Here is a 26,884-nt window from a genome sequence, read left to right on the forward strand (position 1 = left end):
CTCGCCAACAACGACGGTTGTCCCCCACTGCAGAGAGAGAAGGGGTGTGGGGAGGGCAAGCATCGCTGGACCTGGAGTCTGAGGGGGGGGTGGGGGGGGCCCGTTCATGCTTATTTAGCTACTACATCACAATCAAATGCATTTCCAATCCTGTCGTATTACAACCAACCAAGGAGCAAATCTGCAAACAGAAGGGACATGTAGCTTTGTCATAGACATGAGTAGTACGTCTGACCGTGGAGTCCAAAGTTTCCAGGGTTTATGCAGGGCATTGGTCAAATGCATAGCTATCTGCAGGCAGGCAGGCAGGCAGGCAGGCAGGGAGGGAGGGACAGGCTGAGCCAGGCTTGTTTTTGGGCAGGGTCTCAGGTCGAGTTTAATGGGGTACGAGGTTGAGGGGCGGGTGGACGTAGTTTGGGGGGAGGGGGGGGGGGGTCAGGTCAGGGTGACCCTGTACGCCTCAGCATCTCATGGTGCTGGGCAGGGCTGGGTGTATAGGTGGGGCCTCAGGTGGTGCCTCAGCATCTGATGGTGCTAGCCCGGAGGGGGGGGGGGGGGGGGCGGGGGCTGGGTTTGGGCTAGGGGAGGCTGGGCTGGGTGTAGTATAGGTGGGGTCAGGTCAGGGTGGTGACCCATGCTGGGTGACCAGACCCTCAGTATCTCATGGTGCTGGAGGCTCGGAAGTAGGACAGGAACTTGAAGCAGAGGCTGACCACGAAGTACCAGATGTTGCGGGCCATCTGGGACCGGGCGATGAACACCCTCCAGATCAGGACCACCAGGACCGTGTTGAAGGTGTAGCGGATGTTCCTCAACCTGGGACACAAACACACACAGGATATTATAACCTCAGAGAGACAGGCAGACAGACAGACACATTATAACCTAACACAGACAGACAGACAGACAGACAGACATACACAGACATTATAACCTAACACAGACAGACAGACAGACAGACACAGACATTACAACCTAACACAGACAGACAGACAGACATACACAGACATTATAACCTAACACAGACAGACATACACAGACATTATAACCTAACACAGACAGACAGACAGACATACACAGACATTATAACCTAACACAGACAGACAGACAGACATACACAGACATTATAACCTAACACAGACAGACAGACAGACACAGACATTATAACCTAACACAGACAGACATCATTATAACCTGAGACACAAGGGACAATTAGTTAAGAACAGCAACAGCAGCAGCTGCTGATTGTCCTGCCAATGTCTTTGCTTGTCCTCCCCGCTCCTTTATCTCTCTACCTTCCTACATCTTTTAACATCAAAGGACCAATATGGAAATAAGCCTCTGGCTTTCTTGTGTTATCCTTGACGTTTTTTCTCTCATTTATACATTTTTTACTGTATACCCCATTTTAAAAATGTGTCAAATAAATGCCTTCATTCAACAACAACAACAACAACAACAACAACAACAACAACAACAACAACAACAACGTGAGATTATAATCTGGAACTCCCACACAGAAAGAGACATACAAACACAGATGACATACTTTGGATGTGAATGCCAAACTGAGCACATTCATACATGTTCCTCAAACTGAACACACACACACACACACACACACACACACACACACACACACACACACACACACACACACACACACACACACACACACACACAGGGGACATGACTAACTGAACACACACACACAGGTTCACCATCACTTATGAGTAAGGGTGGAGGAAGCTCTCTGGTCTGTTTAAAATAGAACAGCTTGTCATCGGCTGAGAATACATTCTTATTCATGTGGCACTGCCTGTCTGTGTGTCTGTGTGTGTGTGTGTGTGTGTGTGTGTGTGTGTGTGTGTGTGTGTGTGTGCGTGTGCGTGTGTGTGTGTGAGTGTGAGTGTGAGTGTGAGTGTCAGTGTCAGTGTTCGTTCCGGCTGCAGATTGCATGCTTGTGTTCCCGTGCCATTCACATGTGTTCCTGGAGGCTCACCCTCCGGATTAGTGAACACATCCAGGAGCACATGTAATCTGCTGGGACACAGTTTGGCAGGAGCAGGGAGTCCTTCTGCTCTCACGCACGCACGCACGCACACACGCACGCACGCACGCACACACAGGGGAGGTGGACCCTCCTGTACTGGGGTAACCCGAGCACCCGCGGTGCTAAATGATTCATGGCGTGGTGCGTGGTGTACCGTAGAAAACACGGAAGAGAGGAAGAGGAAAGGAGAGGAGAGGAGAGGAGAGGAGAGGAGGGGAGAGCTCTTCACAGGGAAACACATTAGGCATTTCACGCTGAGGCCTCTGAGATGAAGATGAATGAACGGAAAAAACACCAGGACATCAAAGCGTACAGCTTATTAAGGCGTGTGTGTCCCCTGCGCCCCCCCCGCCACCCCCTCCACGCCGGAGAATGAATAGACGAATCAGAATTACATTTTTCCGAGAGGATGAGAAGGGGGGGGCGGGGGTTTCTGTATGGTGTGTGAATGATGCAGGGGTTCTGTATGGTGTGTGAATGATGCAGGGGTTCTGTATGGTGTGTGGTTTTCTCTCTCATCTCCTCTGTGTGTCAGGTCACGGAAGTTTCGGCATGTTTCAGAATTCCCAGATTTGGGGAACGTCACGCAACGATATGGCCTATGAAACGTGGTGCGTTTAAGACCAGGGGAGGCCGGTGGAGGCCAGGGGAGGCCGGTGGAGGCCAGGGGAGGCTGGTGCAGGCCAGGGGAGGCCGGTGGAGGCCAGGGGAGGCTGGTGGAGGCCAGGGGAGGCCGGTGGAGGCCAGGGGAGGCTGGTGCAGGCCAGGGGAGGCCGGTGGAGGCCAGGGGAGGCCGGCGGAGGCCAGGGGAGGCCAGGGGAGGCCGGCGGAGGCCAGGGGAGGCCAGGGGAGGCTGGTGGAGGCCAGGGGAGGCCGGTGGAGGCCAGGGGAGGCCGGTGGAGCGGACATCGGAGTAGGACGGGGCTCACTGGAATGCATGGAATGGAATGCGGAATGGTATCAAAACACGTGGGCTCCACTGGAATGCACAGAATTCGATCCGAGCCCGTCCTCTGATTTCGAACCTCCACCAGCGATGTAGAGGCACATATCCAGCATCCTCCCACCACCCACCAGGGGAGAATGAACCATGACGCAGTGTGTAAATGGTAAATGGCCTGCACTTATGTATATATCGCCTTATTCCAAAGCGCTTTACAATGACCTCTCATTCACCCATTCACTCACACATTCACACACCAATGGCGGCAAGCTACCATGCAAGGGATGGCCTCTGGTCTTACTTGTTGAGGTGTTTGACCCCCCCCACCCCACCCCTCCCAAGTCTTACTTGTTGAGGTGTTTGCGGGCGGCAGGCAGGCCAGACAGCTCCTCATTCAGGACGTACTTCTTGGTGCCCATGCAGTAGTTCTCCATGTACTCTGCCCAGTGCAGCTGCCGCACGTCAAAGTTGAATGACTGGAGGGAGAAGGGGGGGGGGGGGGGTTTAAGGTCAATGAATAAAGTGAGCAGGGGACTTCTTTCTACATTACTGGCCTATAGTCCTAGAATCACAGTAAATGCATGCATTTACATTTTCAGCAATGACACAACCAACCAACCAATACAATGAGTCTACAGAGAGCCAGGCTGAATCATCCCATTGTGTTGAGAACACACGTCACACACACACACACACACACACACACACACACACACACACACACTCCAATCACTCAGTGGCATCACTGTGGCCTCCATCCTACAAGCTTGTGTGGGAGAGGGAGAGATGGAGGGAGACAGAGGGAGAGAAAGATGGCCCGAAAAAAACTAAAACAAAAAAAAGAGGCAGTGAAAGAGAGACAGAGACAGAGACAGAGACAGAGACAGAGACAGAGAGAGAGAGAGAGAGAGAGAGAGAGAGAGAGAGAGAGATGGGGAGGCTGGTACAGTATAGAGAGAATGGTGGCAGAAGAGAGAGAGAGAGATGGAGGGAAAACAGGACAAGAGGGATAGGTATAGAGAGACAGTGGAAGAGAGAGAGAGAAAGACAGTGAAAGAGAGAGACAGTGAGAGAGAGTGAGGGACAGTGAAAGAAGGAGAGAGAGTGTGAAAAAGAGAGTGAAAGAGAGAGTGAGAGTGAAAGAGAGAGACAGAGACAGTGAAACAGAAGAGAGAAAGCGAGAGTGAAAGAGAGCGGGGTGAGCGTGCATCCCTGCGGCGTACCTTCTTGTCATCGGGGCTCATGTGGTTCATCAACATGGTGACGTTGTCCGTGTTCCACACCCACGAGTGGCTGGTGAAGTACTCCAGCACCATCATGGCCTTGTGGAGCCGCGTGATCGTCTTCATCATCCTACCGCGCGCACGGTCGCCACGGCAACAACCACCGCCGCCGTCACGATCGCCACAGTAACCACACCGTCGTCAACCACCACCACAACCCCCGTTACATCAACACGGCAGTCACCACGGTAACCACAGCAGGCAGGGAGGGGGAGAGAGAGAGAGAGAGAGAGGGAGAGAAGTTAGCGTGGCGCAGTGTAGCGCGCGGGGGGTGTGGGGGAGCTAGCTGACACTGCACAGAGACAGCGGTGAGTCAGTAAGAGCAGCACTCAGCTATAATACCTAGCAATCAGCCGGGGCTGGACCAGAGATAACTGGGTTGGGTGCTGTGTGCAGGGAGGGACAAGAGGGCAGGGGAGGATGGGGTCTGTTCCAACAGACAATGAGCCAATCTGTAACAGGAGATCCAATTGGGAATACATCTGTGATTTGTGTTTGTTTAGGCTGACCGCCGAGGCCAGGAGGGCTGGCGGCGTGCCAACTCTGACTCACGCTAAATCATAGGACGTTTCATCACTGCCCCAGGGCGTTGTGAAGTATTGATTTAAACAACCGTGGTGGTGTGGGTCAGTAAACGGGATACTGGATGTGTCCCCCCCCCCCCCCTACACACTGGATAACAGTAAATTACTCTAGCATTGCTTGTTGTCGTAGCCCTGTCCTTGTATTTCACCGCACTGTTGAGAGGCAGCTCGTGTTTAACATCTGGTTGTAATGTTTACGGCTGTTATCCTGTGCATAATGAACTGACGGATACACTTTGATTTGATTTAAATAACAACAAATCTAATACATATGGATATACTGCATCGTGATGCGTGTAAAGCAGGGTTTCCGTTAGAAAAATTTGCCGTCGGACATCGTGTCCGGGAAGAATTCGATTTACCGGACAAACGTGATATATTCCGGTCATCATATTAAAATATAATTAAAAAAAAAATATTCAAAATCATATTTTTTTTTCTTCCAAATCTAATATAGCTGTTTGTCGCGGTGATTAATGTTGTGTAGCGGCCTATATATGCCATTTAATGTCTATTTCTCATCCGATACGATTAGATGCGAGCTATATAATATATAATAATATAACATGATTTGACGCATGCGCGCTATGCCATGCGTCAAATCCAGCGCTGAACGGGTCCAGCGCTGAACGGGCGCCTCACTGGGAACTGAACAGACAGCATCGATCAATGAACGGACTCCACATTACGTTAACTGAAGTTTGTTAAATTGTTTGGGATTAATGTGAGTTTTCTATTTTCTCTTTCCAGTTTTACCCTTTTTTTTAAAATCAATAAAACAACGTCATTTCTATAAGTCTCGCTGGTTGGGAAGGCATTTCGTTTAGCTCGGGAGTATGACAATGGGAAGAACATAACTGTTTATTGAGAAACAATTGATAGGCAGTCTGGGATACGTATATAAAGAAATACCACAATGTCTAGATGTATAACATTTTATTGAACAGTAACAGTGTGCAAGCATGTAGGCTTCTGGCGTGACACGGCTCCTCCCCAGGTCTCCCTGCCCTTCTGCCTGAGTTTGAGTATGATGCTGCCCAAATAAACGTTATTGTTTAGTTCTGTACGCTTTCGTGGTATTATATTGTGTGAATTATCATCTGTATGTTGTTTTTCTTTCACTCGACTAACCACCGAGATAATACTTGAGACATGTACTTCCGTAAACATTTTTTTTTTTTTTTACAATATTGGACCGACAGTCCCACATATAGCGGCTATAATGTCCGAATAGAGAATCTACCGGTTTACACGATCCCAACTCAAGTACGGTCCTCTTTAGCATAGGATCCGTTAAATCAACTGGGAAATTGGCTCTGTCTGATGTATAGTGTTCACCTGTGGTTGTTGTTGCCTTCTCTAGACGTCTCCTCAGGCTCAGACTCATTGTTGCTTGGCTTCATGAAATAATTGCTAAGCTTACCGGTACTTTGTTTTGCCATCTTTTCATTAATTTAATCGCTCGCTCTGGTGCACTTTGAGCTGCAACGTTTGCGTATTACTATGGTGGACGGGTTGGCAGGGTTGCCAGATAGGCATGGGTTACCGCCGAATGGGCTACTGTGTTTAAGCGGTAATAGACTGGTTAAGCTGTAATCCCATCTGGCATCAATCCCATGTGGCACCTGTGCGCTGTTTCGCATAGGCCGGCCTACACATTAGGAGTCATCATCATGCCGGTGTCAAATACATAGCCTATATATTCGTCTTTTTTAAAATAGAAGGAATCAGAATGTGAACTTTAGCGAATTGTATTCAAAGGGAATTATTTTCACCGGACAATATGTCCGACGACTTTTCAATTTGTCGGACTTCGCCAAAATGTACCGGACAAAGACCGGTAATTGCCGGTTAACGGAAACCCAGGTGTAAAGACTAGGCATTCTAGCATAATCAATTCCCGCTGACTCCCTGGTTAGACTTGATGTGGTGGTGTTGACGCATGTTGAAGACAGAACATGAATAATGGACAATGTGTGAAGTCGTGGAGGGTATCTGAGCAACAGGATGCCTCGGTGGAAGATGACGACGTTGATGAATGTTAATTTGTGATCATCAGCCGTGCCATATTGAATTTTGTGCCAATATCGATTTCTGTGCCAATATTACCTTCTGTGCCAAAATGTAAATTATTGAACACAGTCGGTAGGCTGTTGGAAGCAGAAATCGGTGGACGGGCTCATTGGAATGCGTGGAATTGAATGAGGAACGGTGATCAAACGGGTGTGTGTGTGTGTTTAATACCATTGCGTTCCACGCATTACAAAAGAGCCCGTCCTCCGATTTTCAACCTCCACCAGCCTCCCGTGATGGAATGTATATTAATAGGCAGACTGCGTGGTCGTCATACATAACTCAGATCCCCTCCATGAGACACTGCATCAGAGGGAGGCGACAGCATGCACAGGTGGAACATCATGGTAGGAAACGTTGGACAGATTATCTCTATGACTCTACAGTGGGTGAGAAACCCATTCGTGACACGTTCTAATGCTTTGGTCCTCATATGGGCAACCAATGAAAATGTTCAGACTTTTCTTTTGAAACACGGAACTGCGTTTCAACGTTGTTGGGAATCACAACACAAACTCGCTAGTCAAGCCAAAATACTGCAACGCAATGGATACGGTGAGTAATCCCCACTGCTACCTAGTGAACTATAACACTACTTTACATTGTTAGCAGGCTCACAGAACAAGCTGTGTTAGTTGACTAATGATGTGTCATTGATTTTCAACAACGCGGAAACGTATTACATTTTTTTCGAAAGAATAGTCAGATCATTACATTGGATCCGGATATTAGGACCAAAGCATTAGGAGGTGTCACATTTAAGATCCATCTAGTCACAGCACCCTAAGTAAGTGTTGTATACTAAACCACATTCATTTCAGCCAGCCAAGAAATGGCACAAACTCTAAAATGTATAATATGGCAACAACCATGTATTTTAACCTAGCTGAAATGTCTCTGGTTTACCATCAACAGGTAGGACGAAGACCTCAGACCACAGGTACCAAACACTTGGGTGGCCTTGGGGGAACTAGCTGAGAAATGTGGTTTATAAAGTTTAAATTGGGTTCTGGAAGCATCAAATCAATTCATCAGTCAATCAAACCAGCACAATGTGCCTTGTGATGCCCAGACCAACAAGGAAGTTGTAAAAGGCCCAATCAATTACAACCAGGAAGTGTTGAAGACCCAATCAGGGCCAAGTGTTTGGTAGCTGATATTGGTTTCCTGTGGTGGTTCTCCATTGGACAGTTTGGATTAAGAGAGGAGGAGGAGGAGGAGGAGGAGGAGATCAGACAGATCACGCACTCCCAGATCAAATGACTCAATGGCATGGCTCGTCCAACAACAAAAATTGCATAAAAAGGGGGGTTAATCCATGGAGAGATTTTTTTAAAAAGGACACCTCTTCCGTGCCGAATGATCCTTTCAGCCACTGCCTCAAAAACGATATGCAGTACCAGTCCTCAAATAAAAAAGGGTTGGGGAGCGGGTAGGGGTTTGTTATAAAAAAAAAAAAGATAGATATATTCCACATGCTTGGACAAGACCCATGCTTGTCGTCATGACACCGACGCGGTCGCCGTCGGTTACAGCAGCAGAAGCCCTGGAGAGAGTCCCCAATGCCATGAAGTCGAGCAGCAACCAAAAAACAGCCGGGCATGGCTTCCTCCGTACAAACCATGCTCACAGGACTAGCACCCAGTATCGGAGAGGAGGAGGGTGGAGGATGGGGGAGGGGAGGGAGGGAGGGGAGAGAGGGAGGGAGGGAGGGAGGGGAGGGAGGGAGGGGACGGAGGGGAGGGGAGGGGAGGGGACGGGGGGACGGATCCGGGGACCTTACCGGGGTTTCTGACCCGTGACCCTGAGATAACCGTCGTACAGCAGGGCGGGTAGCGTGTGACTCACAATGGTCCAGTATTGATTGGTAAAGGGGTTGGAGCGCAGGTTAACATTGGGGCGCCTGATGGCCTGCTCTAAGGGGTTGCTCTTGTACGACACGTTAATGCAGTTCTCTGGGAGGGGAGAGATGGACACATCACACAGGAACACACAGGAGGGGGCCCCTTTCAATCACGGTGGTAGGTAGACATCACTGTTGGGGGGGGAGGACCCTTACCCAACCGCCCCCCCCCCCCCCCCACCGCCCCCCTTCCTCCCCCGTCGCCCCACACAACATGAATGAGACACAAGCGGCGTACATCACAGGTACACTTCACAGTAGGGGTGGGCATCGACGATCGATAATTGATCGATAAGGATCTTGGTCGATCACAAAATAAAACATTTGGTCGATCACAAAAAAAAAAAAAAAACTTTTTTTTTTTGTGATCGACCAAATGTTTTATTTTGTGATCGACCAAGATCCTTATCGATCAATTATCGATCGTCGATGTCCACCCCTACTTCACAGGTACACATTGAGCTACACTGACACAGGGGAGCAGCACAGTGGACGTGAGGGGGAGGGCGGGGGGGGTGAGCGGTGAGGGGGGTGAGCGGTGGTACGGCGTGTTGACCGAGGACGTGTGTGTGTGTGTGTGTGTGAGTGTGTGTGTGTGCGGGTGTGTGTGTACTATACCTGGGCTCTCTTCCTGTAATCCTCAGGTAGAGATCATACAGGAAGGCCGGGGCCTTGTGACTAACAGTGATCCAGTACTGATTGATTAGGCGATTGGTTGTGAGATTAACATTGGGCCGGCGGAAGGCCTGCTCGAGGGGGTTCCTCTTGAACGTGGATATTACATGGTACTCTACGAGACAAAAAGGTTGGGACAGCAGCGTGAAGAAGAGAAGAGTGCAGGGAAGAAAAGAAAAAAAAGAAGATTACATTTCTTTAAAAAGCCCGGGCGGCCACACGCCGGGTACCCTCTACCTCAGCGGCGTCGGGGTGCGTTTCGTTTCGGCGTCTCCCCGCGTTAACGGGTTAGAGCGCGCCCATGCGGCGTGAGACGGCCGGCTCGAGCGGGCTGCGTGGCGGCTTTGACCTGTTAACACGGGCGCCGAAATGAAACACACACGCGCTGCTGAGGTAGAGGTATCCGGTGCGGCCCGGGCGTAAGTGTAGATATACACACCGATGAGCCGAAACATGATGACCGACAGACAGGTGATGTGAATAACATTGATTATCTTGTTACAATGGCACCTGTCAAGGGGTGGGATATGTTAGGCAGCAAGTGAACAGTCAGTTCTTGAAGTTGATGTGTTGGATGCAGGAGAAATGGGCAGGAGTAAAAGACCTGAGCGCCTTTGACGAGGGGCCAAATTGCTACGGCCAAATTGCTCAATCTCTGAAACAGCAAGGCTTGTGGGGTTCTCCCGGTCAGCGGTGGTGAGTACCTAGCGACAGTGGTCAGAGGAGCGACAAACCACAAACCGGTGACAGGGTGTTGCTAGGGCGACAGGGTGTTGCTAGGGCGACAGGGTGTTGCTAGGGCGACAAGGTTATCCCAAGAGCTTATGAGGCAGGTGGTCATAATGTTTTGGCTCATCAGTGTATATATACATCAAGAAAAGAGGCTCTCGACGTCAGCCTGAGCCCTTCAAAGAGGGTTAATTCGCTCCCAAGCGAATAAACGTCTTCCAAGAGATCAAGTTGTCATCCGGGAACCTCTTTTCTCGACAGATATTCTTTATATTCCATGGACTGCGCACCCCTCCAGTGGTCCACCTTTCCAGCAATTCCTTTCTACGGCTGCGTTCGTAAATTCGCTCTGGAAATCTGATCAGCACTCATGGAATGCCTCTTGTCCAATCAAATGACTTGGTCCCTTTATGACGTTGAACCCAGTGTGTGCTCCGAAGCGAATTTACGAACGCAGTCTTCCAAGTCCAAAGGGAGAAGATCCATCTCCATGTAAAAACGCTTAGATGCTGTTAAGGGGTAGGAAAGCGAGCTAGGCCTGCCCATGAGTAGCCAAACTAGCACACAAGTCAGCATTAAGGAGGACCCAAGCAAGAATATTTACCTCATCTAAATCTCCACTAGCTAGGCTCAGTCACTTTGCTTACATTTAAATACAGACTAAGAAGTAGTTTGGCACCATTACTCCAATTCCCCACGTCAAACTATGTAGGTAGCAGTGGGGAGGCTGGTGGAGGTAGACATCGGGAGGATGGGCTCATTGTAATGCATGGAACGCAATGGGGAATATTACAATTAGCCCATCCTCCGATTTCTACCTCCACCAGCCTCCCCTGGAATATAGTGTAGGAGGCTACTAGCACAGGGAAACACACCAGGATAAAGGAGGAAAACCTTGAACTTCTAAATCTAGACTTCATACTAAGCCTGAATGAGGGAAAGCACTGTGGAAAGTTAAAAAGCATTAAAGTAAATCAGTGTAAATATATTAAAACAATAATATATTAGAAATTCAGTTGGTATTGACTATAAATATATGGAACAATAATATATTAGAAATTCAGTTGGTATTGACTATAAATATATTGAACAATAATATATTTGAAATTCAGTTGCTATTGACTATAAATATATTGAACAATAATATATTTGAAATTCAGTTGGTATTGACTATAAATATATTAAAACAATAATATATTTGAAATTCAGTTGGGAATGACTAAATATATTGAATAATAATATATTTGAAATTCAGTTGGGAATGACTATAAATATATTGAATAATAATATATTTAACATTTACAAGTCACCTGATCTAAGAGAACTGCTCCAGGTAAGCAGATTTAGGGGAACTATAACACAACTGTATGAGATCAGGAACAGTAATATCCATCATTAAAAACAAACACTCATCTAAGAAGGATCTGTTATAATTTTCCATTAATTCATTAATTAGTTAATTAGTTAGTTAGTTAGTCAGTTAATACACACCAGTGATCTTATTCAGTTAGCCTCTACTTTCTTTAAAGGCCAGTTCAGACCAAAGATCCGCGACGATACAAGATTGTTTTAGAACGTCCATCTTCTAGTTGCAACGGTCTGAATTATCTTTAATATTTCATCTTTATCTGCCCTGCCCAGTTTTATCACGTCGGTTGCAAGTGGTTGAGTTTTTCTCTGCGACGTTCTTGTCATGACGCGGATCTTTGGTCTGAACAGGCCTGCCGCCTGCCGCTGTGTTGATCTGTCAGTGATTACGGACAGCAGATTAACAACGTCAAAGGAGGTCACGTCTAAAACCCATGTTGCATCCAGGCGCTCCTCAGAAAACTCAGAAAAAACATTCAGACTTATGGTCATTCCCGGAATTTCCACCCTACTGGTTGATCGACATCCAGGGTCCGACAGAAAACAAGTATGTAACACGAGTTTCCCCAAAGTGTGACACTTCTGATTTCAGAGTTTTCTCCATTTCAGAGGAGCACCGGAACGCAGCATGAACCGACCTGCTCACACTCGCTACAAGGGGCCTGTTCGCTAGGGTGGAACGATGCAGAACGCCGACATAGAAATGGATTTTCTACAACGGAGGGGGTGTGCCCCAATTCTCCAAATGTTTTCCTCAAGTATGCATGGCTTAGTTATTCTTTAAAACATCCATGTGATGGAAAATCACAGGTTACACACCTGAGGTAAAAGGTGGGTTATTGGGACACAGATCAGTGGCGTAGAACAGGGAGTCATGCCTGCCGGCGGAGGCTGGTGGAGGTAGAAATCGGAGGACGGGCTCATTGTAACGCATGGAACGACGGAATGAGAAAGACACCGTTCTTCATTCCATCCCGTCCGTCACAGCGAGCACGTCCTCCGATTTCTACCTCCGCCAGCCTCGCCTTGAGGCCTGTCCTCTACCTCAGAATTCTACGCCAGCTCTTCAACAATACATTTCTATGTGCAACGCAGCTGTGGACATTTCACCTCAACGAACACACCCCAGACACACCCCACTCTGTGGGCGTAGATTGGCTTTAATAGTAACGCTCTTATCGCTTTTTTTTCTGCATTGATAGAGCTTCAACAAGTGTAAACACGGGTTTGGTGTGTTTGGTTAAGATAGGAGGAGGAGGAGGAGGAGGAGGAGTGTTTCCATACCGACTTCGCCCCAGCGGAAAGGGTTGATCCCCCCGGTGGTGCAGTTGTACACCAGGATGCTCTTAGGCCTAGTGGGAAGAGAAGAAGGAGAAGAGAAACAAAATGTCCTCAAAATGGTAGAGAAGACACGTAGAAGAAGAAAAGAAACAAAATGTCTTCCATTGTGAACTTGGGGAGAACAGGGAGAGAGAACATTATTGACATTATTGACATTATTGACATTGTCACACTGACTGTGTCAACAGACAACTCAAGAGTCTTTGAAACTTGTGTTCATCAGAAAGGACTGGAAAATGTGGGGAACATGCATGTTTGAAGAGGGTAAGGAGGGCAGAGGGGTTGTTTCTGGACAAGGCCACTCAGAGGGTAGGTTCTATGTGTGTCTGGTGTGTGTCTGTGAGCTTGAGTACCAGGCTGTGGCTAGTGTGTGGTAGGGGGAAGGGGCTAATGTGTGTGTGTGTGTGTGTGTGTGTGTGTGTGTGTGTGTGTGTGTGTGTGTGTGAGACTGACCTGGTGTGTCTCTGTGAGCCTGAGTACCAGGCCGCGGCCAGTGTTGTGTTGATGACCACGTCCACAGGCACCAGGTCCGCCACGGCGTTGTTAGACGCTCTCATCGTACGCAGGATCCCCTTCCCTGCCTACAGGGGGCAGACGTGGGCAAATGAGAATTAGTTACCAGGGCAACGTAAAAATGTCATTCCACAGTTTGAACCATGTAGCCAGGGCATAGTCAGTCAACAGATGCTGTATGGAAAAAGGCACTTACTGCAATAAATATTCCGCTAGGTCCGTTGTAATTGTCGATCCAGCCCTATAGGAAAGAGATTGACAAATAACAAGAATGGGTTAAGAAAAATGCCTAATTCACAAGACTCAGTTAGAGTTTAAAACACCCATCATATATTTATTCAAATAAAATCACATTTTGTCAATCACTTATATCATACGCTCAACAACAGTAGTCAGCAATAATTCAATAATAAGTAATAAAAAGTGACAAAGTGACAACAGTACTAGTGCAATAATTGGCAGTGTCATATTCCCAGCCTGGTCGCCAGATGTGTTTGAGCTATATATAGACTCCCATTACTGTGTAGGTCTGTGACAGCCATGACAGTTTAAACGTCAGTTACGCAGTTATACGAAAATGACATGTATAGATTCTAAGAAGGTAATTATGTGGAAGTGTTTAGCCTCTCATTAATAGGAGTGTTAGGACAGGAGTCTGTTCATGTAGTCATGACAACATCTGTGCTAGGAGTCGAATACGTAGCACAAACGGATCTGGAGTGACCAGGCTGTAATTTGCCCCAGAAAATAGCCCTGGATCAGAATTTAAATGTTTTATATCTGTGTCTACTGTAGGTCCATACACTAGCGATTGATTTAACACAAGCAGCAACCCCCCCCCCCCAACCAAAAATAACCCCCCCCCCACCCCAATGTTTATCCTAGACAATGTTTCTAGACCCTAGCCTATCCTAGACAATGTTTCTAGACCCAAGCCTATCCTAGACAATGTTTCTAGACCCTAGCCTATCCTAAAGCATGAGGAGCCTCACAGGGAAGGGCTCCTTCCAGCTGGCCCCGACGATGGAGGGTCTGACGATGGCGATGTTGAGGTTGCCACACTCCTGCTGCACCAGGGACTCGGCCAGGGCCTTGGTGAAGGTGTAGGTGTTGGGCCTCTCTCCGATCAGCTTAGGGGTTATCAACGACACCAGCTTCTCATCCATCCAGCTGGAGCATAAGGAAAGAGCATTAAAGGGATAGTTCGATGGTTTTTGCAATGTGTTTTTTGCTACGTACAGAGTTTGGTGGACTTGTCGATTTTTATGTCTGTCTATATCTCATCTATTTTTATGTCTGTCTATATCTCATCTATTTTTATGTCTATGTATTTTTATGGCCGTTTTTATGTCTATGCCTGCAGTTTTAAGGTAGTTACAGGCTCTCAAGTTGATGCATTGCTAAATACCCTGACCACGTGCATCCCTACATAGCCACAATGTACCCATCTTCTAATGGCTTCTTCCAGCATCATAATGCACCATGTCTCAAAGCTTAAGTCCTCTAAAACTGGTTTCACTGGATGCAGGAACTCGCATTCATGTCAACATGGACCAGAATCTCAAAGGAATGTTTCCAACACCTTATGGAATCAATTCCATTAATACTTGAGGCTGTCTTGAGAACAAAGGGAGGCCCTACCCAGTATTAGTATAGCGTTCCTAACAAAGTGCCCGTTGATTCTCTGAACCTCAAATAAGCTTCTATCTGCCAACTTCCCGCCACAGAACCACTGATCAAAGGACGCCAAGCTAGCATAGAAACAATCAGGCCTGGAGGCCTACACATTTGACATTTGTACTATTGTAACCATTTAGCAGACGCTTTTATCCAAAGTGACTTACAATTAGAGGTTACAGGGACAGTCTCCTTTGAGTAACTTAGGGCTAAAGTGTCTTACTCAAGGGCACACTAGTGGTGGTGTTCCCAGGCGGGATTTGAACTTGTGCCTCAGCCACCTTCATTTAGCCTGCGCCTCTGTCGCAACCCTTCTCACATGCCTTCACTTTGACATAGCTCAGCATGGAAAGCTGAACACCTGTCAACACACAATGAGTGAACAGAGGTCTGTTCGGGGTGTGTGTGTGTGTGTGTGTGTGTGTGTGTGTGTGTATGTGTGTATGTGTGTATGTGACACATTTGATCTACAATTCACCTTCATAACAGAACCACGTTTGCCTTCCCTCGTCCAGAGAAAACATAACTTCTTTCAAACAGTGACGAGATTTAAAGAATTACTTATTCTGATCCATTTGAAAAAGCCACTTTAATTATGGTTATGAGCGGCAACATTTAGGTTGGACATAAATTAGATGGATGTTTGCGGACGTTCCACTTGGTGAAGCTATAACTCAGCCATAACGACGCCCAGTCAATCAGTAACCAAACGCCATCCAGTACCGCTAAACCTTCCATGTGACGACATCTGTGTCCCGTTCTAATGCGTTGGTCCGCATATCGGGATCTGATGTAATGATCAGACTTTTCTTTAAAAAAAATAATAATACATTTCCGCATTGTTGAAAATCAATGACACATCGCTAGTCAACTAACACAGCTTGTTTTGTGAGCTTGCTAACAATGTAAAGTAGTGTTCTAGTTAACTAGGTAGCAGTGGGGATTACTCACCAAATCCATTGCGTTGCAGTATTTTTGGCTTGACTAGCGAGTGTGTGTTGTGATTTTCAACAACGTTGAAACCTAGTTCCATGTTTCAAAAGAAAAGTCTGAACATTTTGATTGGTTGCCGATATGCGGACCAAAAGACTAGAACGTGTCATAAATGCACTCAATTGGCCGATTTCACAGACAAGGCTTAAGACTAATCCTGGACTGAAAAGCATGTTCAAAGGACATTTTTACATTGAAAGTGTGATTTAGACGCATACCGCATAATCAAAGGGTCCCTGGTTCGATTCCGGCCATCAACATACCCTGCATGTCATCCGTCCTCTCTCTCTCTACTGTCTTTATCCTCCTCTCTCTCACCCATCCTTCCTGTCAATCTCTACTGTCTCTATCCCAATAAAGCAGAAATGCCATAAAAAATAAAAAATAGAGTGCAGTTCAGACCAAAGCCAAAGGCATTTGCCCGAGCCTTTCGAGTGATTTCAAACAGCCTTCCATTAGAAGCCAGTTCTGCTGCAATATCATATGAATTGACCCCTTCTGGCCCAACTACCAAACTTATGTAGCATCTCCATCATAATCCACGGGATACAATATCCAAACCAGGCGTAATCCTAATCTATGATTGTGACTGAAACTGTGTGTCGTCCCCCCCCCCCCAACTTCCCCCTCAGTCAAATATCACTCGCTGATTAACAGTAATTCACTGAGACTAATCGCCAAGGAAGTAGGCCTACAGTAGTATTACTGATATTAATCTGAGTGATCCCAGAGGACTTTGGTTTGTTTCTAAGTGCTTTAGAGAGTAAAGAGAGAGGGGAGGTCACATGTCAGAGACCATCGTCAGACCGAAGCCTAGCACCTATTAAGACCCATAACACTTTCAAACAGAGACGGTGTGAAGGAGGGTCTCTTTGTTCCAACTCTTCGTCTAACATCTCAATTCCCTTTATTCACAGACTTGCGAACTGATATCGAGGCTGAGTGTGGTAAGGGTAAGGTTCTAGAATAGAACACACCACGTCATTGGTTCTGGAAAAGAGAATCCAGCACGTTCTACCAGAGAACAACCTAATTCCTTAGCTGTATTGTGTGTGTGTGTGTGTGTGTGTGTGTGTGTGTGTGTGTTCGTCCGCCCCCGCTCGATCCAAACAAATGGCATCGATGAATCACCTCAAAACCCTCTTCAAAAAAGCACCACCGGAAACACTGCCTGACTGACTGACTGACTGACTCACTCGAGGGTGTCGATGAGCTTCCTGTAGTCGAGGGGCGGCGGGTACACCACTTCCTCGATCAGCTCCCGGTCGCAGTTGGCGTAGGCCGTGGACACGTGGAGGAAGACCTCCAGCTGCTTCATCTTGTGGGCCAGGGCCACCATCTTCTGAGTGGCCAGCACGTTCAGCTGCATCGCATCTCTGAGAGGGGGGGAGGGAGGGGAGAGGGAGGAAAGGGATGGGAGGAAGAAAGGGAGGAGAGGGAGGGAGGGAGAAAGGGAGGATTGGAGAAAGGGAGGAGACAGACAGGGAAGGAGGGGAGAGGGAGGGAAGGCAGGGAGGGAGGGAGGGAGAGGGAACATGTTATTAATAATACAAAAGAATGATGTTTAACCATGTTCAAACAGTGGCCAGGACATTCAGCTGGGGAGCAGCCCTGAGAGAGAGAGGGACGGAGGGAGAGAGGGAGGGAGGAGAGGGGACAATATTCATAGAAAGATGAAAGCAAATCAAATATGTTTAAACAACCCAGAGGACAAGCTGCTGCATAGCAACCCTCAGAGGGAAGGAGGAGAGATAAAATATCCTTAATAATAACAACAACACAGAGACTCACAAAGACGAAATGTAAACTATAATATTATGTTTAACCAATGTGCAAGGTAAGCAGGGTGGGGGGGGGTTGCTAATGCATTCCTAAAAGCTCCTGTTGCTATAAGTAAGTAGCCGTGAGAGCCTTGAGAACTCTCCCTTTGGTATGACTCGCCCGGGGATCAAACTCACGACCTCCCAATCTCAGGACGGACACTCGAACCGCAAGGCCACTGAGCTGGTGCCTGTTGCTATGGGGGTTGCTAATGGTTTCAGGAAGTTAAAAAGGAAGAGTAGTTTCGCGAAAGGAGAAAGTACTTTGACGTGAGAGAGGTGTCAAGCCAAGGTTCCTCAGATTCTCTCAGGGTTCCGTAGATATTTTCATCGAAAAAAAAGATGTACGAGAAGGAAGCCAGTTGAGGACAGAAAAGAGGAAGCGAGAAATCAACTTTCTAACAGCTGAGAACGGGCCAGTGTGTGTGATGGTAAGTGTGTCAGTGTAAAACCACCATAACCACATCGTGAGGTACTCAGATGGTTTCTAGAGCTTCCCACTGCTGTCAGACCTGCAAAGTCACTCGCTTTCTTCGCCGTAGACTGAAGACCCATCTCTTCAGGCTATACCTTAACTGTCCCTCCTAAAACCCTCTACCCCTCTGTAGAGTTTCTCTACTGTAAATAAAAAACTAAATGAAAAAAATAACATTCTAGTATTGTGACTGCCAATGGCCTCTGGCCCGAGCACAGATTACTTTTTCTTGCGATGACTGATAGATGATTCACTTACTTCGACAAATGTTTCTTCTAGATGGATATAGGATGTTCACCCAATCTGCCCAGTGAGAGAGTGATGGTAACAATAGGAATTGAAGGATGTTAAATGCTATGATTTCACCAGAACATTTAACTTCCTTCAATTCCTATTGTTATGAAATATATATTTCACTAAAACATTTCACATCCTTCAATTCCTATTATTATGAAATACATTTCACCAGAACATTTAACTTCCTTCAAATCCTATTGTTATGAAATATAGATTTTACTAAAACATTTCACATCCTTCAATTCCTATTGTTCCACCAAAACAATATGATCCGTCATGTTGTGACTCATTCTGTGGAGTATTTCTCGGACATACCGTTGACCTGAAATCCCCAAAGTCGTTTTTCGCAACCTAATCTGATAAGAAGCACTGCTGACAGACCACAGACCACGAGTTCTTTCAGCGGGTCACAATAAGCTAAATAAGGAAGACTTGTTGAATTAAATTAAGCCTAAATGCCAGTTCCAGCAGTAGCCTAGCACAAATATGTATGGGATGCAACTTTCCAGATTTTTTCTTTTTTACCGGCCTCCGTTGATTTTGTCATCCTGATTGCAGCGATTCTTCAAGGGTAAACACTTCAATACCCGTTGAATGAATTATGACAAACTCGCTCTCCTAACCAGTCCTTTTCACATACAGTATAGCTATTAATTCCTGTTCAGATCTACAGTACCAGTCAAAAGTTTGGACACACTTTTCCCATTCAATTGAATGGTACTGTACAGTACTACAGGCTTCTGACCCAGCTCAGCAGTGAAACACCTGATTCAGCTAATCACGGTGTTGATGATCTGGGCCCAGTATTTCAAAACGTTTAATCTAGATCAGAATTATTGCAGATTCTTGTTTGCTGGATCAGATCTATCTGGCTAATTTTGAGTAGTATTGGGGAAATCAGCCAGCTGGATCTGATCCTGGACAGCAAAAAAAATCCAGATTAAACATGTTTTAAATACTGGGCCCAGTTGATTATTTCAGTCAGGACTGATAGCAGTGGGCGGGAACAAAACCCTGCATCGACTGCGGCTCTCCAGGACCAGGAGTGTATCGCTAATGTAGATAATGGTGGCCTAGTGCAGTGGTTCCCAACCTTTTTTGTCTTGTGTACCCCTTGAGCTGTTTTGCCATGCCAGAAGTACCCCCTCACTCATGCGTGTTGATTATTTCCCAAAAAAATCAATTAAACTCTAACTTGCAAATATAACATTTATTACTGACACACAGAGAGCAAAACCTCTTCTCATGTCTCCAAAACTCTAAACACATTTTCTGCTTTACACACATTTTGCTATTCAAAATGGCACTTTTTAAATGCACTGAACACGGTTTTCTGCACACAACAATCTGACATAAAGTCACATGTTTGCCATTTCAAAACATTGCCATTCAAAATTAGACTACATGAGCTAATTGGCCAATACATGTGCCACCTGGCCACCTCAATGGTTAATTGTTACCACATGCCCACACACTCACTGAAAATAGAAAAATAAATAATAAATAATAATGAATTTGATTTGATATCTGTTTCTTTTCCCTTTCTCCTGCTCCTCTTTGGCTTCTGTCTGAGGTGCAGTGATGTCATAATTTTCTCATCCCAGAGTCTTGACTGATGGGGAGAGGAAACAGACAAGATGAGACAGGATAAAACTTATCACACACACACACACACACACACACACACACACACACACACACACACACACTTAAACTTCTTATCTAACTCTACTGATTATTAATGAAATCATTTGAACCACTCCCCTTTAATACATAGATATTTACACCATTGTGAAAAATAGACTCACCCAGTAGCAGTTGCAATTCTTTTTTTCATCAGTTGAGCTTTAATGAGACACTTGAGGTTGCTTCTCTTTTATAAGCTTTGACAGTTCTGGAGGCAGTGTGGCAACAGCAGTCACCAGGCTGCTCTCCACACTCAGTCTGTTCCTTGGCTTGGTTTTGATGTGGGTCAAAGCTGAGAAGGTCACTTCACACATATATGTAGATCCAAAAGGCAAAAGTTCATTCAATGCACACTTTCCCAGCACTGGATATTCCTTTTCAACATCACACCAAAACTCTGTCAATGACTTGTCAGCATGTGCCATCTTCAACCCACGATCAGAGGACATGTCCATCAGATTTTCCTGCAGGCTTGCAGGAAGGCTGCTGCTGCTCCTGTCATTCACTCTGAATGGGTTCCTCACCCAGTCCAGTTTTTCTGACTTTGTTTCAATGTCATGAAAGTACTGGTTGAAGTCAGTGTCAAGTTTGGACAGATGTGCTTTAACTATTTTCACCACAGGACCTCTGTCAGCATCAGTGGTGGCGAGATGGCCATCAAGCAGTGGGAAACAGCTCACATCTCCATCCTTACATTTCCTCTCCCATAATTTAACCTTCTTTATGAATCCATTCACTTTGTCATACATGTTAAGGATGTGTGAGTACTTGCCCTGAAGTGAAAGGTTGAGCTCATTCAGCTTAGTGAAGACATCAGCAAGATATGCCAGCTGCGCAACCCACACTGCATCCTCAAACAGGGCTGCAAGAGGGTGGTCGTTTTCTGTCAGGAAAGCAAACACCTCGATGCGCAATTCATAGAGCCGCAGCAGCGTTTTGCCACGAGACAGCCAGCGAACGTCTGTGTGAAGCAGTAGCTGCTCATGCTCTGACCCGCTGTCATGACAAAGAGTTTGAAACAGTCTGTGGTTCATTGGCCGGGACTGAATGAAGTTAATCACCTTAACTGCGTCATCCATAACTGCACTTAACTCGGGGCTCATCCTTTTGCTGGCGAGTGCCTCCCGGTGAATAATACAGTGCATCCACTTAATTTCGGGGTTCACCTTCATCACACGCCCAAGCAGCCCACGCACCTTACCCGTCATTGCTGCCGCTCCATCGGTACAGATGTGACTGCAGGATTTCCACTCCAGATCGTTGTCTTTGAAGAAATACTCCAGATCGTTGTCTTAATCAGAAATATGTCCTCGCCAGTTGTCTTTCCTGGCAGCGTCTTGCAAAACAAGATATGCTCATTTATGTCCGACTCTTCTTTATAACGCACAAAAGCCAGCAGCTGAGCCTCCCCACTAACGTCGGTCATTTCATCTAATTGCAAAGCGAACTGACCTGCTTGCTTCATTTTATCCACCACTTGTCCGACAATATTTATGGACATATCATCAATCCGACGGGAGACGGTATTGTTAGATAATGGTACCAACTTGAGCGTGTCAGCTGCTTTCTTGTCCAGCATAGTTTGAGCCAAAATCATAGCGGCAGGCAAAATCAGATCTTCGGCGATTGAATGTGGGGTTTTTGACTTAGCCACTAGTAATGAAACAGCATAGGACGCCTCCAGTGCTTTGCTTGACACACTTGCCGCTTTTTTCAGTGTAGCCTGACTTGACTTGAACTCTGACAGTTTTCGCTTGAAAAAGTCGTCAGTTTTACCAACAGTTGCTAGGTGTTTGGTGCTCTGGTGTCGCTGTAAATGGGCTGGCTTCATTGAATTATTAGCCAGGACTAAGCCGCAGAAAAAGCACTGTGGCTGTGGTGGATCAGCCGATGTACATGTAAATCCCCACAAAACATACTGTATGTTTCCAAATAATAGCGGGGTCCTTTTTTTCTCTGATCTGACCGTCTGATCTTCCTCTGATCTGACCGTCTGATCTGCCTCTGATCTGACCGTTACTGTAGCTGGTCGTTTTAGCCATCTGTCCATCTTTGCGGTATACTGACAGGCCTAGCTGACGTGCGCGCGTAAATGAACGTAAATGAACGTGATTTAAATGTGACGTGACTACCGCTTGTGTTACAGTCATTACCTGTCGGGGAGGAACTTAAGTTGCAGCGTACCATTTTAACAACAGGTTTATGAAACGACTATATTTAATTATTTTTTGGGAAAGGGAAATAAATTATAATTCCAAATCTTTCCACGTACCCCCTGCAATCCCCTCACGTACCCCTAGGGGTCCGCGTACCCCCGGTTGGGAACCACTGGCCTAGTGGACTGGTGATCAGATGGTCATGAGTTCAAATCCCACCTGGGAACACCACCACTAGAGTGCCCTTGAGTAAAGCACTTAGTAAGTTACTCCAGGGGGAGTAACTCTCCCTGTCATCTCTATTTGTAAATCGCTTTGGATAAAAGCATCTGCTAAATGTTAAAAATGTAATGTAGGGAGTAGAGACTAGAGGAAGTCTATAGCAGTGGAGGCTGGTGGTGGTAGAAATCGGAGGAGCAGTGTCAATGCATTACAATGAGCCTGTCTTCCGATTTCTGCTGCCTCCACCAGCCTGCCCTGGCCAATAGGTCAGACCCAGAGGCTTGCAGCATAGTCCAGTCACACTGAGGAGGGAGAGAGAGAGAGAGAGAGAGAGAGAGAGAGAGAGAGAGAGAGAGAGAGAGAGAGAGAGACAGAGACAGAGACAGAGAGAGAGAGAGAGAGAGAGAGAGAGAGAGAGAGAGAGAGAGAGAGAGAGAGAGCGTGGGAGGAGGAGCAGTTATCAGGAGAGGAACAAAGGCTCACTTGAGGAGAGAGAGAGAGCGTGGGAGGAGGAGCAGTTATCAGGAGAGGAACAAAGGCTCACTTGAGTGGCTCGTTGAATCGGATGGTGGCGGCGCAGTGGAAGACGACGTTGATGCATTCTGCCAGAGTCTCCTGGTCCTCCGTGCTGAGGTCCAGCTCCGGCTGGGTGAGGTCACTGCTCACCGCCACGATCTTCCGGGCAAAGTCGGGCTGCTCGTCCCGTACCCGGTCAAAGAGCTGTCAGACATACACAGTATGTGATGGTTAGAGAGTTAGCATCTGGGGGACTTCCAGTTACGTTATGGCAGAAAACAGACCCTTGAATTCCCAGCTCCATCAGACCCGTGTTTAAAATATTCCAAATCTGAGATAGATTTGACAAATGAACACCAGACTAAACGATAATCACCCTAATACAATGAGTCAGAGGCAGAAAGTAAACAAGAAAGACGTTTTCTTTCTTTTTGAAACGAGAGAGAGTTAGCAACGAGAGAGTTAGCATCTTGAACTGGATAAACACAATGAAAGCAGAACCAGGAGGGGGGATGTTGAAGCTTTAAATAGCCGAGCCCAGTGTTTTTTGAATGCCTGTAATGTTGGTAGACAGCCAACAAACAGTATCTCTCTTCCCTTCTCTGCTCACAGAGGAGGTGACCGTAAAGAGCTTTGACTGACTTTGAAGAAGTGATGCGTTTTGGACTGAAAGCACCCAAGGGTAAAAGTAGAATGAGGCCTAATTATGACATTTTACGAAAACTGTCTATTTTAGTCTTCTTGTGAATATAGGCTATTAGTGTGTGTGTGTGTGTGTGTGTGTGTGTGTGTGTGTGTGTGTGTGTGTGTGTGTGTGTGTTGCATGATTCACCAATTCTACAAAAGGATCATGATACCCTGCTTTGAAAAACGGTTCTATAAACTATTTTCTGTGTTATTTGTGAAATTGTGTCCTTATCTGCTCCTCCCGTGGTAACATGAACCTGCAGTAACATGCAGACTGTATGCTGCCAACAGTGTAATGAATAAGTTAAACATGAACCTAAGACACTCTAAGACAACATTCAAACGTTAGCCCTCATCTGTCAAATTATCTGGCTGTCACACGTACGCAACAGCTAGGCAGCGGGAAATAGTGCAGATTAGGCGTGAGACGGAATATCCCTATGAAGCACAGAATAAAGCGAGACATTTTCGAGAGAGAGGAATTTTCCTCTCCCGCCCTTCTCCCTCCCCCACCGCTCCCCCAGCCCTCTCCACCTCTCCTCTACAGCCCTCTTTTACATTTACATTTTTGGCATTTAGCAGACGCCTTATTCCAAAGCGACTTACAATCAAAAATTGCCCTCTCCACCACTCCTCTCCCAGTCCTCCCCACCTACTCCCCCACATCTCCTCCCCAGTCCTCCTCTCCTCTCCTCCCCACCCCCACCTCACCTTGCACTTGACCATGGCGGCGATGCGGGCCTGTGGAGACTGCCCCGCCTTGTTCCGGACCAGCACGTAGACCTGTTTCACCCCGGGGCAGGACCGCAAGAGCTTCTCCAGCAGGACCTTCCCCATGAAGCCCGTGGCCCCGGAGATCAGAACCACCTTCCCCTCGTAGTACTCCGGTATGGTCACCATGACAACTGCCTGTCTGTCCGTCCGTCCGTCCTTCAGTCTGTCCGTCCGTCCGTCCGTCTGTGTGCTCCAACCCTCCTCAACGACTCCGCCTGGGGGAAGATTTGCATGTTAGTCGTTATGTTACGTGTTGGAAGATTTGGTTACTGAGGAAGATTGGCTGGTGGTGGATTTAAGCCTGGAGGGAGTTTCCAGAAAGTGAACTATGATTACCTTTAGGCCAGGGGCTCCCAAACGTTTTAAGTTTGTTTAGTTTTTTCACATCCTGTGACCCCACCATCAACTGATTGCTGCCTAGGCCAACACATAATAATGACATCCAAGTAATCACCTAAACATGCTGATCGGTTGCATTTGAAACCCGAAGCACTGTAAAATAGGCACACATACTGTACATTGTTTGTCTAGGTCTTCATAAGAAATACAAATGTTTGTGTCTTATTTATTAGGCTAATTCATTCTCAGGGGGATACCGATTTGAAATTATGATCCCAGGTTTAGGAAATGCTGCTTTAGGGCCTGTATCATCCATAGACTACAATGAATACAAACTGTGTGTAATAACCCTTGGTCAGGACAACCACCTGGACCGTATTTCAGCTGTTTCATATGCTCCCATTCTGTCACACCGCTTCCTAATATACCCTGTCGCGTGGCGGAGGCTGCACTACGCAGGCTGTCCTGATATGATCCGTCAGACGGCACAGCGAGACCAAAACAAACTGACTGATTAGGACACCCGAACCGACTATAGTGTGGGGGAGAGAGCCTTTTGTTTCCACCTAGCCACCGAGGATGTGGTGTTATATGGCAATAGAAGAAGCTAACCGGCTAGCCTATGTAGCAGCACAGCCTAGTCCTAACCCCAGAGTGTGTAAACACGTCTGTCCCTGGTTAAACAACCCTGACTTCCTGTGTGGCCTAGTCGTATTAGTCTTATCTCCCTGCTGTCTGATAAGAGCCTAGAGGATCGCCACGCTCTCGTCGATACGCAGAGCAATTCACAGAGATAAGCGGTGAATCAGTCATGCAGAAGCTAGGCTCTGTCACGTACATGTTATCGCAAGCAAACCCCAATCACAGGTCCATCAAACAAACACTACTACATCAAAACACTCAATAAAAACCAGAAAAGGTCAGGGAATTCCTTGCCACTGTAAGTGTGATCCACTGGCTGGGGCCTGGGCCTAACATGTTGTGCTCACCTAGGCTACAACATAGTACATCAATAGGAACGTCTGTTCAGGATCATATTTAAGCCCGTTTCACAGCTCAACCAGGGAAAAGGGTTTAAAAAAAAAAAACTCATCAGGTTGTGAACACAGTGTTTTTTTTCCTCTCTCCACATTCTTGTACACAACAAGTATCCAATAGAGCACGTCCTAACACTAACACCACACACTACGCCTACAATCCCTGAGCTCCTGACAGCTCGAACAGGGAACAGAAGGATCTCTCTGTCTCACTGCAGCCAGCGAGCGACTGCAGGGGCATGCGTCGGGGCTTACTGACAACGCCACTGCCGCTGCTGCTGCTGCCGCTGCTGCGTATAAACTGGTTGTTCGGGTTTGCAGGTAGAGCCGACCAGCCCTCTAGCAGCAGCGTGGGTATACGTGCCACTCTTGCAGGTCTCCCCCCTGGGTGCTGCAGCAGATTAGCCCTAGCCTAGGCGTCATTGTTTACTGCACCATGCTAATGCCCATCAACACAGAGGAGGCACACCAGCTGGGTGTGTGTGTGAGCTGGTCCAGACACAAGCTAGCGAGGCCCAGGCCAAAGCTGTCCCGCTGCCAAAACGCACTGGGCAGTGGATAGCTGTGTGCGGCGGCTGTGGCGGCTGTGGCGGCGGTGGTGGTGGTACACTGTGGTACCTTGTTTGTATGTTAGAAGTAATAGCCGCAGGCGACTAAAAATAGCCAGATAGCGTGGATAGAAACGTCACAGAGGAGCAGGTCTTGAATTTGGATGGGATGGGATGGCCTACGTGGAAAAA

General features: G+C 46.9%; 1 protein-coding gene across 1 annotated transcript; it reads right to left on the reverse strand.

Annotated features, from left to right (window-relative positions):
* Positions 1 to 653: 653 nt before the first annotated feature.
* Positions 654 to 24,894, reverse strand: far1 (fatty acyl CoA reductase 1; the record flags this gene model as incomplete). Its single annotated transcript, XM_080545402.1, has 11 exons — positions 654 to 816; positions 3,345 to 3,472; positions 4,220 to 4,349; positions 9,458 to 9,629; positions 12,896 to 12,963; positions 13,406 to 13,533; positions 13,662 to 13,706; positions 14,458 to 14,635; positions 17,332 to 17,511; positions 23,336 to 23,511; positions 24,706 to 24,894. The coding sequence occupies 11 exons, from the start codon at positions 24,892 to 24,894 to the stop codon at positions 654 to 656; spliced, it is 1,557 nt and encodes a 518-aa protein (XP_080401528.1).
* Positions 24,895 to 26,884: the final 1,990 nt, after the last annotated feature.

The sequence above is a fragment of the Nansenia antarctica genome (assembly GCF_963989245.1).
Source record: "Nansenia antarctica genome assembly, chromosome: 14".
NCBI lineage: Eukaryota > Metazoa > Chordata > Actinopteri > Argentiniformes > Microstomatidae > Nansenia > Nansenia antarctica.